Genomic DNA, 20,009 nt, shown 5'->3' on the forward strand with positions numbered 1-20,009 from the left:
CATTTTCTGGCTGTGATTGTTGATATGGTTCTTTCCTCTGAGAAATAGAAGCCACCAGACCGGGTTAGGCTGAGCTGACCCCGGGGTAATGACTTTCCACATCTCCCAACTGCCCCAGGGACCTGTGAGAGCAGGTCCACTGCCCAGTACAGAACAGCCCAGGCTGGGTCTTCAGGCAGACCTGAGCTTCCAGCACTGCTGCAGAAAATGGGACCAAGAACAGTGACCCAAACTGGGGTAGCCCACCTGGTTCTAGGACCTCCTCAGTCTTAGATGCCCAAGGTGGCTGGCTACCCTCCTTCTAGGCCATCTCCTAACCACTGCAGAGGCTGTGAGGCCAGCCTGTGAGTGCTGCTCCAGCGTGGCCTGGAGTAGTGCCACTGAGCAGGTTGGCCTGTGATGTGCCACAATGCCAGGATCATCTTGCCAGAATAGTCTCAGACCACCTCCACCACCTGTTTGTCCCTAGAAATCAGCCCACACCAGGCTCTGACCACAAGTCCTCACCTATAAACCAATGAACATTTTGGAATCTATCTCCTACGTGCAGGGTTTGGTAAAAGGAGGCTTGAAGAGGAGTTAAAGGAAGTTCTGGGTAGCCTTCGGTCGGGGGTAGGTGGGTTTTTATTTTTCAGGTCACTCACCACCACTACCTCGTGCTCAGAGCACTCCCATGACTGAGATGCTAACTAAAATCTCATATGACTACAAGCTCCAAAACCAACATCTCTAAGGCCTCTGGATTCCACCTGTTTAAAACCCACTAAGTGCACTGAAGCAAAGAGAGGGGATAAAACAACTGCCAGAGGCTTCTGGTATCCATAGTTACTGCATGTCTGGCCCCTTGAGCCACTGGTTCTCTTTGGATAAGGGAAGGAACAAGGAGACAAGGACCCAGGACCACAAAGTGCAGCTGCTGGTGGTGGCACCGTCAGAGGTGGCACTGACTGTCCACACTCATGGCATTTGCTCACAACGTTTTTTAATAAGGTTTATGATGAGCTGTGAAGATCTTAGTTCAAACTGCTCCTCCCACCTCTGACAGCAGCGTCCCTGGTCGGGGATCACCTGGGGAGAGAGGGACAATGGCAGCCAAGCCACATGGATATGAGGTCACTGCCCTACACATGATGAAGGAAGCATGGGCAGTGGTCTCAATGTCACACGCCTTTGTTTGATTACAAGAATGCTAAACGTCTTTCCTCACTTTCGTTTTACTTATTTGGGGGGGGGGGGGTTCATGGGGGGGGTTACTCCCAAGTCATGCTTACAAGGCCCTGGGCCACTCCTGGTAATCTCAACCAACCAGGCTCATTCAGTGCTGGGATCCAAGAAGCCACGCAGCTCAGACAAGTGCCCTCTCCACTGTACTGTTGCTCTTGCCACTAAGGTTAACTCATTTCTAAGGCTTAAAAGGAAAGATTATTTTGAAAATCAAGAATGGGAAACTCAGGAGCCGAAGAGAGAGCATGGAGGTAAGGCATTTGCCTTTCATGCAGAAGGATGGTGGTTTGAATCCCAGCATTCCATAGGGTTCCCTGAGCCTGCCAGGGGTGATTTCTGAGCATAGAACCAGTAACCCCTGAGCACTGCTGGGTGTGACCCAAAAACCAAAAAAAAAAAAAAAAAAAAAAAATGGGAAACTCAGTCTGAATCATAGATTGCTTAGAGGCATGAGAAATGTCCACACAGTGGAGAGCGGACGCTGAGGCCTAACACTACTGGTGTGTGAGCAGGGAGGATTACAGGACTGTTTCAAGAGCGATGGGAAAATAAAAAGGACTGCTCCAGAGTGCTGAGGGACTTTGGGAAATGCTTGGGGTGCACCATCTCGCTTGATATTAAAACAGATACTCTGAGGGGTCAGAGAGATCAATGAGTTTGCTTGCTTTGCACACAATTAAGGTTTGATTCCTGGCATCCCATCGCCCCACCAGGAGCTAGGTTCCAAGTAAGACTGTGTGTATGTTGTCAACACTGTTTAGCACTCTGAAAACTGCTTCTCGTACTGCTCTGCTTACCCTGGGCACTTGACAGACACAATGCTCTGCTCTTCGCAAGAACACCTGCCTGTGACCAGAGCCTAGCCAGCTCTTCAAAAACAGCCAGATGATAATGCTTCGTTTTGCAGACACAGATGCAAAATTGAGAATATTACATAGACACGTAATAGGAGAGAAAATAAGTTTCTGTGACATCTTTAAACAAAATTTAAAATATAATTTTTGTTTTGGTTTTTAAGCCATACCCATTGGTCTCAGGGCTTACTCCTGGCTCTTTTGAGGGATCACTCCTAGAACCTGGGGGACCATATGGGTTTCTGGGGGCAAACTCAGGTCAGCCCCATGCAAAACAAGTGCCCTACCCACTCTAATGATTATTGAGTACAAGTTGCTGTCATATTGGTTGACTAAGAAGTGAATTCCTTTTTTCAAATGACATTTTGCTGAATTGGAGTTGGAGTGGGTATTCCCCATCATCACACCAACTGCAGATGTTCATCAGCAAGAACAAGTCTTAGCTTATGGTATGAACAAAAAGAGAGGGTGGGTGAGGTTTGCCATCATCTACCAGCTGTTTTTAGAAGAAACTTGAACTGGAAGATATCTATTAGCTTTGAGAATGTTTTTATTTAACGGTGATGGTAATGACACGCCTTCTCTCTGCTAATGCATTGATAATGCCTTTTCCACTTTGGGAGTAAAGTGACAATACTTAGGTTAGTGGGTAGTTTCAGATAAAGAGAATCTCACATATTGTTTGTTTTCTAGAAGGAAATGGATCAAAAGGCACTTATGACACACATATTTTATTTTATTCAGAGATTCATCTTCTAAGAATTTAACTCACTGAGGATTCTACCCTGGATTTGTGTAAAAAGCTGTGATTCATAGTGGCATTGTTCGACATTGCGGCACCTCCTAAATACTTAACAGTGAGGGTGAAAGAGTCCACACAGAGACACCAAAGAGATAGCTCTGTGGCCCCTGCTGCCCCTAAACACCCCCATGACTGATCCCGGCTCCTCCCAGGCTAAGGGCTCCACAGTACAGCAATGAGGACCTCATCAGGAAGGCCTGTGCATTGTTTGTTCAAACAATGTGACTGCATACTTAACAGGAAATGAACCCCAAAACCATGGCAACAACAGAAGCAAGGACAAATATGAAAGGGTCCAGAAACATAGGATGGCAGAGACTAGCTTCACCCCAAACCCTCCCAACCCACTTCTGTGGATAGTGCCATCGGTGGCACCAGAGTCACAGAAGTCAGGGTGAAGGACCACTCTGCCCATTCCCTGGTCTCTCTCCCTGGCACTGCATTTCTAGAAGGTCTAGAACTGCCTTCCCTTCCTGCATCTCGGAGCACACACACTCATATGTTCTCATAGACACTGACCCACTACCACACACACCGAAGTGCTCTCACAGATACCAACAAGGTCCCACACACACTGACACCCTCCTACACTCACTGATGCACTCAACACACAAATGTGCTCCCACAAAGACATGCTCCTAAACACACTAATACCCTCTTGCACACACCAACATGCTCCTACACATTGACATGTTCACACACATTCCCACACAAACTGACACATTCACATGCACAGATATTCCCACACATAAAGGCATGCTCACACATGCACACATACTAACATTCTCACACATAAAAACGCATTCCCGCACACCCTGACATTCCCATGTACACTGAAACACTCCCACATATATTCTGATGCACACTGATGTGCTCACTCACACACTGACACTTTCACACACATACCCACACATACTGACACATGCCCACATACACTAACACATTCCCACATATACTGACACATGCCCACACACACTAACATGCTCCCACACATACTGATGCATTCTCAGGCTCTGGAATCTGCCTGCCACCCAGACCAATGGAGCCAATTCCACCTTCCCCTGAAGCCCCAGGACACCCCTATTGTCAGAGCTCAGAGCTCCCAATTCCTCTGGGGATAGTTGACATGTGGGGCCCTGGTGGGAGCTATGTGGAGGATACCTTGCTTCAGTATTCGTGAGGCATATGCCAGAACACTTCAGGTGACTGAACTAGATAGCGGAATGAGCATGTGGGGGGAGGGGGGGAAGTACAGCAATGGGGGGAAGCTCTGACATCAGAAAAAGTGACTGGAAAGCTCCATAATTAAAATCTAAGTATTAAGACTAATCACCTGATATCATAAATGTCTCAATATAAGACAATTGACAAAGGGTTTGATTTAACTCAATTATCTAGATCTTTTGTTTAGTTTTTGAGTCACACCCAGCTATGCTGAAGGATTGTGCCTGACTCCGCACTCAAAAATCACTCCTGGAAGGGCTTTGGACCATATGGAGTGCTGGGGATTGAACTCCGGTCAGCCACATGTAGGCAAATATCCTCCCCAATGTGTTCAGGCCCCATCCATCTATCTTATGTTCCACTGAAAGCACAGCCTCTGAAGGCTGCACATTACTAGTTTTTGCCTTTTGTGTGTGTGTGTGTGTGTGTGTGTGTGTGTGTGTGTGTGTGTGTGTGTGTGTGTGTGTGTGGCTTTTGGGTCACACCCAGCAGTGCTCAGGGGTTACTCCTGGCTCCATGCTCAGAAATTACTCCTGGCAGGCACAGGGGACCATATGGGATGCCGGGATTTGAACCAATGACCTTCTGCATGAAAGGCAAATGCCTTACCACCATGCTATCTCTCCGGCCCCAGTTTTTACCTTTTTGGATGTCATGTTCTATGGCCCCCTCCTCCTCAGAGATAAATAAGGAAATGACTCAGAGATCACACACGAAAAAAATGGGAAAAACAGATGGTCCACACACTGGAGGGTCAAACTCTGGTTTTAATCAAACATGTAAATAGCTTCACCCAGACATACAATCTGCTCCCAATTCCCAAAGGTAACAATTATTTCTGAAATACAATTATTTCTGAATACAAACAGATGAAGGGATAAAAAATAAAACTATATTTGCTGTCTCTAATGAATATTGCTCTTGACAGTATTTATTTGTTAAACATCTATAAAAACTTATCATCTTTTTCTCATTTATCTTTACCCATAATATCAGATACATGAATCATTCAAAAAGGATACAGATTTATAATGAATAATGTTGCATATGACTTCAAAGGTGCTTTTCTGGGCTCCTAACCAAACATATTTACTTATCCATTATAAAGTAAAATGTTTATTCTTCATCCATGTTAAATATTTGTCCATCTAATCTACATTATTGATTTGATACTTTTTGCTCTGTAGGAAAATGTAATACCTGAGGTCATTGTTCATTTTTATCATTTTCCTCACGGTCACATCATCTTCTCTTAAGCATCTTGGCAGTGTGATTTAGGATTAGAATTTCCAATTGTAGACCAACTTCTTACGTCTGCCAAGTGGGTAAAATAGACTCCGTCTTTCATGACAGAAAAATAACTAGTGTGCTGAATGATTTTCCAAGATAGACCATAGAGAAAAGAAATGTCGACAGAAGAGAAAGAAGCCCATCCCAAATGGCGCTCAGTTATCTGTAGGGCACTTATGCTTCTAAGTGACGGAGTTAGTCTTGACATACAACCGTCTCCCCACTGTTGTACATTTATTTACTCTGCAAAGAGTATTTTCTGAGCAGTATCTCTGAAAGTAGATTGCTGAAAATTACACTTGATTTCTTTCCATATGCTGACAACTTCTCTCCTCAGCACCTCGTCTGAAACAGCAGGTCCCCAACCTGCTCCCACCAGGCACAGAAGAGCCTGGCGGGCCGCCTCGAAGCAGAATCACACTCACAGGTAAAGAATCCATGTCAGAACACAGCAGAAGTAAGAAACTTTATTCATTTCATCATGACCATCATTGTAGGCTGGTTTTCCAGAAATCTGATGCAAGTACCTCGCCACAATACAAAACAGCACCAGCTGTAAGGGGCTTTTTGCCACGGGCGAGGGAGTCCAAGAGGCCTTTATCACGGTGGTGATGCTTTAAATTTCTTTTTCATTGGGACATTCTTGCCCTTTCTGAAAAAAACTTCAACGGAGATTGTTAAAAGAAAACCCTGTCCTTGGTGCTCTTACCCTTGAGTTTTACCAGCACCTGTGGCTGTGGCACTTGTTCTCTGGGTCTGTGTATAAATATTGTCAACTTCCTCATTTGTCATGATTTTCTAAAGACCTCAAGTGCCAGACATCAGCTGGAATGAAGACCCCTTTGGAGCATTCAAAACAACAAATAGCGACTGATTCCATACTTCAGAAACCATTCATCTGTCATTTTTGGTTTGATCTGGTTTGGGGCCTACGGTTGAACATAATCTTTGAACTAAAAAGAATGTGCTTAAAAAAATCCTGTTGGAGGTGTTTTACCCATTCAGTGCCCAGGTGGTCATGCCTTCTTCCACTTGCTTCTACTCCAGCTCAATGTCTCCAGCATACAAAGTGATGAGCAGGATAGCTGTGAAGCCTGTCAGCATGCCCACATTCTGTATCATGAAGAAGGTGATGTCCGTTTTCCTGCCCGTTACCTTTTCTCTCAGCATGTCATTCATCTCTGGAAACTGAAGAAAGAAATGCTGTTGGCAAGTGCGGCCATCTTGTGGTCAGACCCAGAGTAGACCTGCTCTGATGTTTCTGCATCATCCACAACGTAACAAGGGCATGAGCGTGACCAATTGCAAGAGGCACACTTCCAAGTCACTCAGAGCTGCCTGGATCTGTGCACCCTACCCCGTCCTCTCCCTCCTTCTAAGCACACAGAATAATCAGGACTCAAATGCATCTAGATTCTCCCTATCCATAAACAAAACTTATAACTTTACAGAACCAAAACATCAATCAGAAAATTTTTCCCTCCAATGCTGCATAAACAAACACTTTTTTGGCATTTTCTTAAATCAGTTCCCTGGATCCTCCCTGAATTCCACTGGTCTCCCTATCATCATCATTCATCACAAAAGCGACTTTTCCCTTTACATACATATGTTTACTTTTTTTTTTTTTTTTTTTTTTTTGGTTTTTGGTTTTGGGGTTACACCCAGCAGTGTTCAGGGATTTCTCCTGGCTCTACGCTCAGAAATCGCTCCCAGCAGGCTCGCTCGGGGACCTTAGGGGATGCTGGGATTCGAACCACCGACCTTCTGCATGCAAGGCAAATGCCTTACCTCCATGCTATCTCTTCGGCCCATATGTTTACTTTTGTAATTATTTTATTTATGACTTATTTGTGACTTTGCCTCCCCTCTTTCTAGAAGCCAGTCACATGAATGCAGAAATAAGCCTCTGGTGTTCCCTCCACAGCTTTCTGTGTCCCTCTGATCTCCAGGCCAGGGTCCAGAATATCTATCAGTGACGACTGATAAAGTATATCTGTATAAATTACTATCCATTTTAGTCCTGTCCCTTCAATGTGTTGCTTTTTACTTAAAATCAGAAAGTTTATAAATAAATTGGGCATTTTTGAGTACCAAAGACTTCAATTAAAGCATGGAATTCCATGCTTAAAAGGTTCCTTTCTGTTAAGTTGTTAGCCTCACACACCTCCAAACACTCTGTGATCACTGGCTCTGTAAATGGTCCCCTGAGTACCACCAGGAGTGACCCCTGAATTAGCTTTCACTTCCCCCAGCCCCTCTCTCCCTTCATCTCCCTTCATCTCCCATCTTCTTCCATCTGCACTAAACTTGTGACCCAAAAGCAACAATACAGCAAAAAGCAAAAACCTGAAAAACTATCCTTTCTCAACAAATCACTTCTGAGATGGCTCCATAGGAATTCTAATTTGTGGTTCATACAGGGGTACGTGCAGAAATGGACATACAGAGATGGGGATACCCCCCAGAGACACCCATCCCTGTGCCCGCCTGAAAACTGCCACAGGATAAAGCATGAAAATCATGAGCACTCATGCACACACATGCACACAGAGGAGAGAGTCCACAATCTCTGCAGCATCAGGAATAGGAATTTCTTCCAACCCACTGCCAGCTGGATCTGTTCTTGGGTCAGAGGAAGAAGACACAAACTGGGCTGAGCTGGCCCAAGACGTAAGATCTGTGAGAGCTCCCATGTACAGGCCTGGCTCAGAGGCAGACCTTGATCTCCCCTGGTTTTCACAGAACAGCTTACAGACCCAGACAGCAGCATTTCTAGCAAAGCACACAGATGGACAGAATCAATGTATTAAAGCATGCCTCTGATGCATATGAAGTTCCAAATGCAAAGAAGATCATCCTTGGTCTGCATACATTAGCACATTCTCACTTTCTAGAAAGCTGTCCCTGTGACACATTTGAAAATACACAGGACAACTGATATTCTCTAATACGCACACATGTAGACACAGGCACAAATATAGACCCTCCAAGTCAATATTTTCTGACTTTCATTTCATTCATGAAGTGACTTTCCTTTGGATAACCCAGAAAGCTCTCACTCTGAAGAACTCTGAAATCCAAAAATGCTCTTTACTTTGCTGTTATTCCTCTTGCAAATGTGACATCCTCTTCAAAGAGGGACTATGGGGACATCAGCTAGCACCGAGCACCAGTGCCAGGAAAAGCACCTGGAAACAAACTCCCAGCTGGACAAAAACCAACCTTTTCATTCCCACGGGCTAAGCTCATGGCCCAGTGAAGCATTCTGAAACTCAGCTGGGGAAGCCTTATCACTTTGCCGAAGAATGCCTGAAATGGAGCCAGAAGGACAATCCCTGCCCTTAGTTACCCTCTAACGTACCTTTGTTTGTTATTGGTCTGCACATAGCTGTTGGGGGGGGGGGGCCTTACTCCTAACTCTACGCTCGGAAATCTCTCCAGGCAGGCTGGGAGACTGTATGGAATGCCAGGAATTGAACCCGGGGCCATCCTGGGTCACATGCAAGGCAAACGCCCTATGACTGTGCTATCTCTCTGGACCCCTATCTAATTTTTTAATTAAAAAAGATATCTTAATTTAAAAAAAGTCTTACCATATCTGCCAGAGAAATGTAAAGGAACATGCCTCCAGCTAGTGCAAATATAATATTTGGTGCAAAATTGTTGCCCACCAAAATGCCAAAGGCCAGGCCGACATAGCAGGAGCAGGCCGAGAGGAAGTTGAAGAACAGTGCCTGCCGCGTGCTCATTCCGGCGTTAAGCAGGATCACGAAGTCACCTATGAAAGGGGCAGAGAGGCCCATGTCATCCCTGTGCAACAGGTTCCTCCCCCACCCTACAGAAATGACCTTCCAAGTGCCTACCCAGCTCATGGGGAAACTCTTCACACAGGATGGCGATGGATGTGCTGAGACCCTGCAGCAGAGACACGGTTAAGGATGCACCGATGGCCAGGCCATCGATGAAGTTGTGCAGAGCGTCGCTGAGCGTGATCATCCAGGCAATGGTCCCAATCTCTGACAGTTTGGGCCCTGGCAGACAGACGCAGGACCGTGGCTCCTGGTTCCCATCCTGTGAGAACACAAGGAAGCCATTAGCACAGAGACAGAACACCGGCAAGGAGGAAGGGGCAAAGTCCGGGAGTAATGGACAAACTAGCAGAGTAAAATAGAATGAGGGACAGAGTAGGAGAATTAGAGTGTAGGAAGCAGTATGGGAGTAAAACAGAGTAACAGACAGATTAGGGGAGTAAGATAGAGTGGGAGGATTGTAGTGAGGGAATAAGACAGAGTGGGGTCAGAGTAATGGGATAGACAAGCACTCTAGGAGATGAGCACACAGGAGCCACAGATTCCACGTGAGGGGGAAAAAGGGACCTGAAACTACGTCCCCCACCGGACAGGGTGTTTCTATCAGTTTCGACCTAAAACAACCCTTTGAAGTACACCCACAGAGCCTTAAAAAAATAAATAAATAAAAAGCAGCCTTCCCAATGGCACAGAACAGAACATAGAGGCTGAGTTATTCACATGCTTTGGACAAAAGAAGTTTCTCAAAGAACACCGGCTTTTACGAATATCATAATTAGTGATAGTATTGCAAACTACAGATTCTCGGGCAATTAAATTATTTTAAATATCTCTCAACAAGGGACTGGCATGGCAGTGTTAGGCCACAAAAGGCCATTTGCTCTAACAGTGCCAGTTCTGCTTTCTGTGTACCAAATCAGGGGCAAGGAAGTGGTCTGGTCTCAGTTTCACCATGGAAAGTCCTTTTCCAGTAGTCCCCTGAGCTCCTCCCTTTCCACACTGACTGTAGTTCGCTATATGGCTGGGGCTCCAGATTTCAATTATTTTCTTACAGATTTCATGAAGCATGATTGAAACTGGCCTCAATCACTGACAAGTGATTCTTTCCACTTTGAAACAATGGAAGGATTCAAATTCTACAATAGACTCTTTGTAAGAAATTTTAATTTTTTGGGCCGGGTGGTGGCACTGGAGGTAAGGTGCCTGCCTTGCCTGCGCTAGCCTAGGACGGACCGCGGTTCGATCCCCCGGCGTCCCATATGGTCCCCCAAGAAGCCAGGAGCAACTTCTGAGCGCATAGCCAGGAGTAACCCCTGAGCGTCACAGGGTGTGGCCCAAAAACCAAAAAAAAAAAAAAAAGAAATTTTAATTTTCCTAAAAAAGTTTAAAAAAAAAGTACTAACTTGTAAATTGGTCTCATAACCAATGTTAGAGCATTTCCAGAAACTATAGAAAGATAATAAAAAAATTTTTGTGCTGACAGAAGAAATTCACAGGCATAAAAACATTGTAAAGAGGTGAAGGCACTATAGAAATACAGAATTTCCAGGTCTCTTCTGCATGACAGCTCTGGGTCTCCCTTTGCCCTTCCTCTAATCTGTCTCAGCTCTTGCATTGAAGCCAAAATGAAGCTTCTTCTGAGAAAGGGGAGAGTAATCTCCTCTTTAATGCACAAGAACCAAATAGAATTCAGAGGCACTTAGGCTCTCATTGTCTGGTTTCAGGAAAACCTCATCATTGTTCCAAAACTCTCTTTACTAATAAAAAGCACCATTAACAGGAAGGAACAATTTCCAGAAACCCTGAAAGCTGTCTTCTCGCCCTCCATCCAGCAATGGAGTGTGAGTAAAGTGATTTGGGTCTTTAGAAATGGTGATAATTGCCATTAACTCTGGTTTAAGGGCCTTATTGTTTTTAATGTCTTGGGGGAGGGGGGAATAATTTACAATAAATCTGAGGGATTTCAAAAACAGCATTATTTAAAGTATATACATAGATAGAATAGAGCATATAGTACATATGTCATTTAATGTATATAGTAATGACGTAGTCACAGTGACTCCAGGGGATAATTTCCGATGCTCTGAAAGCTGTGAAGGTAATTGGGAAGAGAACATCACTGCCGAAGTGGAGTTCACACGTCTCTCACACAGCCACTTGCACTAACTGAGACCAAGCGGCCTCAAAGGGAGTCACAGACTGAACACTGATGGTTTTAAAGCAGCTTGGAGAACTTTGTGCCCAGGCTTCTCCCCAACTTGAGTTCCTCCCTCACACTGAGAGGACCCTGCATCCTGCTGCTTACAGACTGGCATGTAGGGAGAGACTGCCACTGCAAGCAGGCAGCACAGAAACCAGAGGCCTGTTGGACAGTCAGGATCATCAAAACACTGGAGCACAGATGCACACTTGGAAGGTGACTATACCCAGAATTTCCCTTTTGAGGACTCCTCTCCCAACAACGCTCAACCAGGTGCACTCAGGGCCAATGAAGTTTCTGTCCCCACACTGCCCTGTGTCTCCCAATCTCAAACTCTGAGACCAACTCAGTCATTTGGGGCTTTTAGAGAAGTGTCATGACTCATGACTGATGCCATCATTGATCACAGTAATGGTGACCAAGCCCTATTTTCAGCCTCTGACCCTGACCCCATCATGTGATTGGTTTCAGCAGCGAGCGCCCAAATTTTCTTTACCACCATCAGTTGAGGAGGTGGCCCATTGTGTAGAAGGTATCCCTGTGTAAGGTGGGGTCTACTAAGCACGGTGTGTGAATAATCTCCTGTCCTAGGGATTCCAAGTGTTTGGGGAGTTTGAGACCCAAAGAGCTTCCTTCAGAAGACAGAGCACTGCCTCCAGGGAGTGTAGCATTCCTAGAGGCCCAAGGCACAGAATTAGAAGGAAAGTAGAAGAAATAGTATTGTTGCTCAGGAACCAACATCCCAATAAAGGAGGCTAAGGGTGACCCTCAAGGGTAATGTCTGTGTCTGAGCACTTCTCAGGAGCCTGGAGAGCTGCTGGCAAGACAGGGTCCGAGAGGGTTCCCAGTCCGGGCATTGGTATTGCCATCCCAGCCACTACCCATCCACTTTCTCCCAGATTCCTGATGCACTAAAGGGCTAATACCCAGGCAAAAGATTCAATGAGATCAAGTCTTGTCTTTCTCTTCTTTTAATGTTCCTCCAATATGTGCTGACAGAAATAAGAGGCATGTGTGCATGGGGAAGAGGGCTGCATGCAAACGTGTAGAGTGAGGTAGAGTGAGTGTGTGTGTGTTTATGTGAGCATGTGTGTGCATGTAAGCATATGCGAGTGTGGGGGTGCATGTGAGCATGTGTGGTATGTGCACATTTGATCACATGTTGTGATGTATGTGTGTGCATGCATGCAAACGTGTGGATGTGAATGTGTGAACAAGTATGTGAGTATGTGGAGGGGGTACATGCAAACATGTGTTCTGTGTGTACATGTGAGCAGGCATGGGTGTGGTGTGTGCATGTGAATGTATGTGTGAGCATGTGGGGGAGAGATTATGTGTGTGCTATGAGTATGTAGACATCAAGGTCAATTCACCTGCCAGGACCACATCTGGCTGCCAGGTGTGATGAATCTAACTTCAGATCCCTGTGTTGAATACCAGGAATCAACAGAACATGGGCAGAGAGACTGTAGAATAACGCCTGCCCTCCCCAACAGCAGCTCTCATTTCTCACAAGACAACACACCATGCTCTGGCAAATGGCCACCAACGAATATTTACTCACCAGGTATTGGTCCACTATTTCCCAACTGCAAAGGGTAGCATAGAAAGGACAAAGAATCATATAAACAGTCTATAGCAAGTAGCAAAAGCCAAGAAAGAAAAGGGCCAACTTTGGCAAATCCACCACTTGTGATATAAACACATTTTAAAACTTCACCTTAAAAAAAATGAAAGAGTTACTGTTTTGTGTGGCTCTCCTTAATGTGTCCAACAGCAGTAGAAGATGTTTTGGTTTTTTGGGTTTTTTGGGTTTTTTTTTTTTTTGGTTTTTGGTTTTTGGGTCACACCCGTTAGCGCTCAAGGGTTCCTCCTGGCAGGCACTAGGGACCACCGTCCTTCTGCATGAAAGGCAAACGCCTTACCTCCATGCTATCTCTCCAGCCCCAGTAGAAGATGTATTGAATATTTTCTATTGCTTATGGTTTGCAGCTGTGCTTTCTACACAAAAGATGAAGCAACCCCTTTCTGATGTTCTGCATAACTTACTTGAACCTCTTCATCTTTCCTCAATTTTCAAAAAAAAATATGGGCATTCATTTTCCTTTTTCTCTTTTTATCAATTAGTACACTCAAAGCAGATCAACATAGCAATTCTTCGTTACACTAATGGGGGGAAATTAACTTGACATCAGGCCTAATTGAGTAAAACTTCACTAATTTCTTCTAACTAGAGATAAGCCCTGCTTGATTAGTGAAAGCAATTTAAGAGGCTCATATTTAGATAAATGCACTTGCAGAGCTTCCAGAACCCAGGGCAAGCAGGATTAAGGCAGAGTTCCAGTAAAACCCTAGCAATGTCTGTGTCAAGCTAATATATCATCTCAAAACCAATGTCTTTAGGTGACTGAAAAATGACACTGAAAAGTGTCTTTAGCTGACTGAAAAGGTGGAGGTTAGAGAAACATATTTGGGCCTGAAAGAGCACAAACGAGGTTGAGCGTGCACTTGGCCATGTGGATGCTGGGATTCCAGTCCCAGGAGAATCGCCAAGCATAGAGTCAGGAGTATCCTCTGAGCAACACTCCAGGTGTGGCCCAAAAATAAAAAAGATTTGTAAGCAAGAAAAAATTAAAGGGCCAGAGAGATGATGCAATGGGCAATATAATTGCCTTGTATGTGGCCAACCCAGGTTCCATCCCTGGCATCCCAGATAGTACCCAAAGCACCACCAGATGTAATTTTGAGCCAGGAGTAATTTCAGAGTATCAACAGATTTTCCCCCTTCTTAAAAAAAAAATATCTTAAGAATGAAAAAGCAAGGCTAAGGCAAACCAGGTTTGTGTGGAATCCAAGAATGGCAATTTGGGTAGGGCACATAGATTCAGGTTAAAAACCTAACCTGTGCCTCACAGAATGCAAGTTGGGATGCTTCTGGGAGGAAAAGAGAAAGATGAGGTAAAAGAGGCAATAGGAACAGTTGAATGGCACCAGGACTTGGCCTTCCAAGGCCCTGAGTTCTACCCCAGTTGCTTGTGGTCTCTAGGTGCTTCTAGTACGGCCCTGGGGCAGCAATGAAAAGTAGAGGAGGTCGATAGCGAATGTCTGGGCTGCTTGTGGGTGATTGCTGCCTATCTGCAGAGAAAGGCATCAAGTCCAGCCACAGCTGCATCCAGCCACTTCTCTCAGACACAGGCTGATCTCTGCCATCACTTCTATTGCTCTAAATTATTCATTAGGGAGCAAAGAGAGAGTCTGGGGGGGGGGGGGTTAAGGTGCTTTACTTACACAACGCTAGCTCTTGCATATGGTTCAATTCCTACACTGCATATGGTTCCCCCAAGTACTTCCAGAATGATCCCTGAGCATAGATAGATGTGGTCAAAAACAAACAGAACAAGTAGTAGATTGTACAAGGGTTAGTACTTCCTTTGCACATAGCCAATCCTTGGCACCATCAGGAGTTACCCCTAAGCATTGAGCCAGAAATAGGCCCTGAGCAGCACTACCAAGTGTTACCTGGAAACTAAAAGCCAAAACTAAGCAAGAGATCACTCAGAAGGAAAGGGAACAGAAATAGGAGTTGCTGAGTAATGCTCATTACTTGGCCTTCCCAGCCATAGCACAGTTCCAATGAGACAGAAGAAAGTGGTGGGGAGAAGAAATGAACAGATACTTTGATAAAAAAGAAATACAAATGGCCAAAAGGCACATGAATAAATGTTCCTCGTCACTAATCATCAGGGAGATGCAAATCAAAACAACGGAGAGATACCACCTCACATCACAGAGAATGGCACACATCACAAAGTATGAGAATAAACAGTGTTGGCGGGAATGTGGAGAGAAAGGAACTCTTATCCACTGCTGGTGGGAATGCCGTCTAGTTCAACCTTTATGGAAAGCAATATGGAGATTCCTCCAAAAACTGGAAATTGAGCTCCCATACGACCTAGCTATACCACTCCTAGGAATATACCCTAGGAACACAAAAATACAATACAAAAATCCCTTCCTTACACCTATATTCATTGCAGCACTATTTACCATAGCAAGACTCTGGAAACAACCAAGATGCCCTTCAACAGACAAATGGCTAAAGAAACTGTGGTACATATACACAATGGAATATTATGCAGCTGTCTGGAGAGATGAAGTCATGAAATTTTCCTATACATGGATGTACATGGAATCTATCATGCTGAGTGAAATAAGTCAGAGGGAGAGAGAGAGACGCAGAATAGTCTCACTCATCTATGGGTTTTAAGAAAAGTAAAAGTCATTTTTGTAACAATCCTCAGAGACAATGAGAGGAGGGCTGGAACACCAGGTCACTCCGTGAAGCTCACCACAAAGAGTGGTGAGTACAACTATAGAAATAACTACACAGAGAACTACCATAATCATGTGAATGAATGAGGAAACTGGAAAGCCTGTCTGGAGTACAGGTGGGGGTGGGGTGGGATGGAGGGAGATTTGGGACATTGGTAGTGGGAATGTTGCACTGGTGAAGGGGAATGTTCTTTACATGACTGAAACCTAATCACAATTATTTATGTAATCAAGATGTTCAAATAAAGAAGAAGAAAAAAAAAAGAAAGCAGGTTGGGATACAGTTTTCCAAAACTGTGTCCTGGTGGGTTTCCTGTGTGCCCTCCTGGCCCTAAGGACCATCAAGGTCTGTAGATGTGAGTTCTCTAGACAGCAGGTATGGGGGCTGAGAGCAGAGGCCAGGCTAGATAGAAAGGCCAACACTCCCGCTGAGCATAAGCAGGTTCAGGGCTAGGAATCTGCTGCCAGAAGCTGGCCCCTTCTGAACACGGCCCCCACAACTGCCTTCCTGCTCCTCCATCATGTTCAGCTCAGCCCTCAACTGTCCTCCCAGTGTTGACTGGATCTGGCCTTTCTACTCCTCCCAGTACCTTCCGTTCAGGCCCTTCCCATGATTAGTTTATCTGCCAGCAGGTTGGGGTGGGCTACCAGAAATGACTGTTTCCTGTGTCAAAAGTTACATCCCAGCAGGAAGGATGATGGCAACATGAGGGAGTACCACAGATTCTATGTATTTATCACACTGGGCAGTGGTGCAATCTGTGCCTTGGGACCTGGTCTTACTGGAGGAGTGAAGGAGGCTCATCCAGGTGCCCCGTGGCCCCTCAACCCCCTCACCCAGCTCTCAGTCAAGTGCCCATGAGACAGGGATCACATGTCCAATCCCCCAGGGGCCTATGCTTTCCATACTTTGCAGTGCTCAGCTTCTCGCCCTGGTGCACATCTGAGCCCATCTGGACCCGAAGTGAACAACTATCCACACCGAGTGTCTCTCGTGGAGCTTTAGTGGCAGCTGAAAGCCCCAAGCACCTGGACACAGCAAGCAGGGGAGACCGGCCACCAGGGCCTTTTGCCAGCCTGAGTGTGTCAGAGGGTGGCACGGCCCTTTACAACCAGGAGGGCAGGAGGCACAAGGGTCTGTGACACATGCAGCACCTCCTGTAGGGACAGCAGACAGGCAGAACAAGGGATCCATGCACTCCCCTTCGTGTGGATCCCCAGCACCAAATAGGTGCCCCGAACCCTACCAGGAGTGACCCCTGACCACTGCCGGGTATAGTCCCAAAATCAAGCAAAAGAAAAGAGAAAAGCTCACGTTATTGGATTATGTCGTTGGTCCATGAAAGGGTGCTTCTTGCAAAGCTCAGAATCACTATTCTAGAGACAGCCACTGAGTAGCTGACTACAGGCTGACTAGAGGCACGAGCTCGGTATGTCCCCTAGTGGCCATACGCAGCCACATTCTACCAGGGAAGGGCCCCACCTGGCTGCCCAGGGCTGCAAGCACTCTGACTGGCTCTGACCTAGCACTCTGACCTAGCAGAGAATGGAGAACTGAGCCCTGGGCTTCGGTGAGCCCTCTTACCCTTGCCCTCCCACTCAAGACACCCTCTGTGCCTATCATCACCTTCCCTTACCCACAGACAGGCTTAGATCTCTCGGCTCTGGAAGGCGCCAACATTCTGAAACAGTACTTGGACATTGACCACACACAGACGTGGTGGCATATCTATTCATGTTCTGTGCTTGGGGCCTCAAGCCATGACTGTGGGGCCCAAACAGTATTAACAATTGCTAAACACTCACTTCAATTCTGGATAAAATCAAGATCTGTTTAGATTTTATTTACTTTTTTGTTTGTTTTTGGACCACACATGGCAATGCTCAGGTGTTACTTCTGATTCTGCATGCAGAAATCACTCCTGGTGAACTTGGCGGACCATCAAAGATACTGGGGATTGAAACTGAGTCAGTCACATGAAAGGCAAAAGTCCTCCCCTCTGTCCTACTGCTCTAGCCTCAGATTTATTATTTAAATCGCCATCCGACTGCCTCCCCAACTCAAGGCAATCTCGGGAGCTCTGTGGTGTTGCTCATGTGCCACTTCCTACTGCAACATAAAGAAACCACAAGATGCCAGGAGCACTGTGTGTCTGGCCTGTTTGTGGAGCCCAACCTCTCCTTCCCTGGGCCTCGTCTTCCAGGACCCCTGCTTCACTGTCCAGTCACTCCAGTGTCAGGACTTGAGGCTTATTCTCCAGCTCTAATGGCCAGAGGCCACTCAATGTCCTCAGACCATGGCTCAGGGAATTGGCAGCTCTGCTCCATGGCTGTCTGAGCCAACACAGCAGGGTAAGCTGAATGAAGTGTTGAGAATCTAGGTTCATCTTGGAAGGAAGGTTGTTAACTAGAACTTCAAGGGTTTCTAGCATTAAGTTACATCCTGTGTGTAAATGTGTCTCCTCCAAGATAAAATATTGCTTATTAAAGAGTTGATGTAGGGTGCAGAGATGGCCCAAAGGCTGGGACACACTTCAATGCTGGTGCCCAGATAAGGCCACCCAAGCACCACTAGGTCCCCCAAGCACTGTGTTAGGAAGGGGGGCCCTGAGCACTGGCAGGTATGGTGCAAACTAAGAACAGACAAGTGAACAACAAATAGTGGGATGAATGTTGGGCCAGGGGTGCAAGGCAGAGCACTTGCCTTGCACACGTGAGGTCCTCCTGGGCTGGATTCCCGGCACTACAGAAACAAAAAGGAAGATCGACATCATGGACATGCTCTGACTGGCCAACGGACCACATCTATACAAATAGGCTCCATGCAGATCAGTGTGTGAGTGTGGGACTTCCAGAGTTTGCCACTTAAGCTCCCCAAGCTGGTCTCCCACATGACCCCTCAGCTATTAGGAAACAACAAGATCATGTACCTGAAGTGCTAGACTGGGTCCTTGGTCAGTTAATCAATGTTAGTAGTAAGTATTGCAAGAGTGATTTATGTGACCATCACCATATTCTTTGCAAAATAATTTACTAATTGGCGTCCAATTAGCCATTTTCTCTCTTGGCTTTGTGCTTCCAAGAAAATTCCTCTTCACACATGCCTGAGATTTTCCTTCATTCAGAGGGGAAATTCTACAACCTCTGACCTACTGTGTTTGCTCCTGACCATTTGCCAAGATCACCTCTTTCCATCCAGGGCCCACTCACAGACAGCCTGACACCTTGCTGTCCATCTTGGAAAACCTACCTGTTTTGAAGATACAATAAAGCAAACCCTGTTTTGAAGAGCTGCTACAGGATGTAAACCAGATTCAATACCTGCATGCCTGTCCCATGATATGACTCCCCACCTCACATGCTTGTGGAAATGCAAACAAAAGCAAACAAAAATGGTAAACACAGGGAAAAGCAATTCGACTTGGGCCTCTTCTTCCCTCAACCTTGCTCACAAGCACTGAATCATGAGAGAATTGCGAAATAAGTGTTCCTCGTTCATTTTGCTCGGGAGTATTGTACCAGTAATGATTGTGTCTCAAATGGCTGTCACCCCATCAGACCATGGAGCCCAGTGAACACTCTGGGTCAGGGATTCTGGATTTCGCACCTAATTCAGAGTCGGGAAAGAACAAAGCCTAACATCCATGTAACCTCACCTCTACACACAAGCTGTACATGTACACACCATGCACTCATACATGTATGCATGCACACACATGTGGCCCCAGACCCCTGAAGAGCACACAGTTACAGACCTGTAGGGACACCACGCTGACATTGTCAAAGTGGATGTGTCCATTGGGCTCCGTGACGGCAGGGTTGGCATAGCACGTCTGTACCCCATTCAGGGCAGGCAGCGCTTTTGGGGATGGCATTTTCTCTTGGGGTACTCCAAAGTCCTCGTTTCCGAAGTGGGTGTGGTCATTCTGCAAGGAAACAGAGTCGCATGTACCCTGACTGGCCTCTCACTGCAAACTCTGCTGTACTCACAGAACTGCCATCCCTAGGACGTGGAGGTTGGGGCTCCCCTATCACAGGGGACCATAAAGCCTCGAATCAAATTCACTTCTGACTGACCCACTGCTAGGCCTCCTAAGTCCAACCAACCTGCAATAAATGAGCTGGACATATTCAGAGACTTATCAGAATTCCACACAATCCTCTTCACAGTCACAAACCTGTCTAGTGACCCTTCACATACTTCTAACTGCTCACATGACTCAGAGAAAATCCCTGCCATTAAAGGCAAATTACCAGCTTCTTCCCCCAAA

The 20,009-nt window shown here is 45.9% G+C and overlaps 1 protein-coding gene across 1 annotated transcript in view; it reads right to left on the reverse strand.

Annotated features, from left to right (window-relative positions):
- Window positions 1–4,985: 4,985 nt before the first annotated feature.
- SLC39A8 (solute carrier family 39 member 8) overlaps window positions 4,986–20,009 on the reverse strand; it is a 36,485-nt gene continuing 21,461 nt past the window's right edge. The window contains exons 6-9 of the mRNA XM_049786530.1: window positions 19,494–19,664; window positions 9,261–9,468; window positions 8,991–9,175; window positions 4,986–6,582 (exon numbers count right to left, since the gene is read on the reverse strand). Of these exons, the coding sequence (XP_049642487.1) occupies window positions 6,433–6,582; window positions 8,991–9,175; window positions 9,261–9,468; window positions 19,494–19,664 (714 nt within the window). The 3' untranslated portion in view covers window positions 4,986–6,432. The remainder of the gene's footprint in view (window positions 6,583–8,990; window positions 9,176–9,260; window positions 9,469–19,493; window positions 19,665–20,009) is intronic.

This window comes from Suncus etruscus, chromosome 14, assembly GCF_024139225.1.
Source record: "Suncus etruscus isolate mSunEtr1 chromosome 14, mSunEtr1.pri.cur, whole genome shotgun sequence".
Lineage (NCBI taxonomy): Eukaryota > Metazoa > Chordata > Mammalia > Eulipotyphla > Soricidae > Suncus > Suncus etruscus.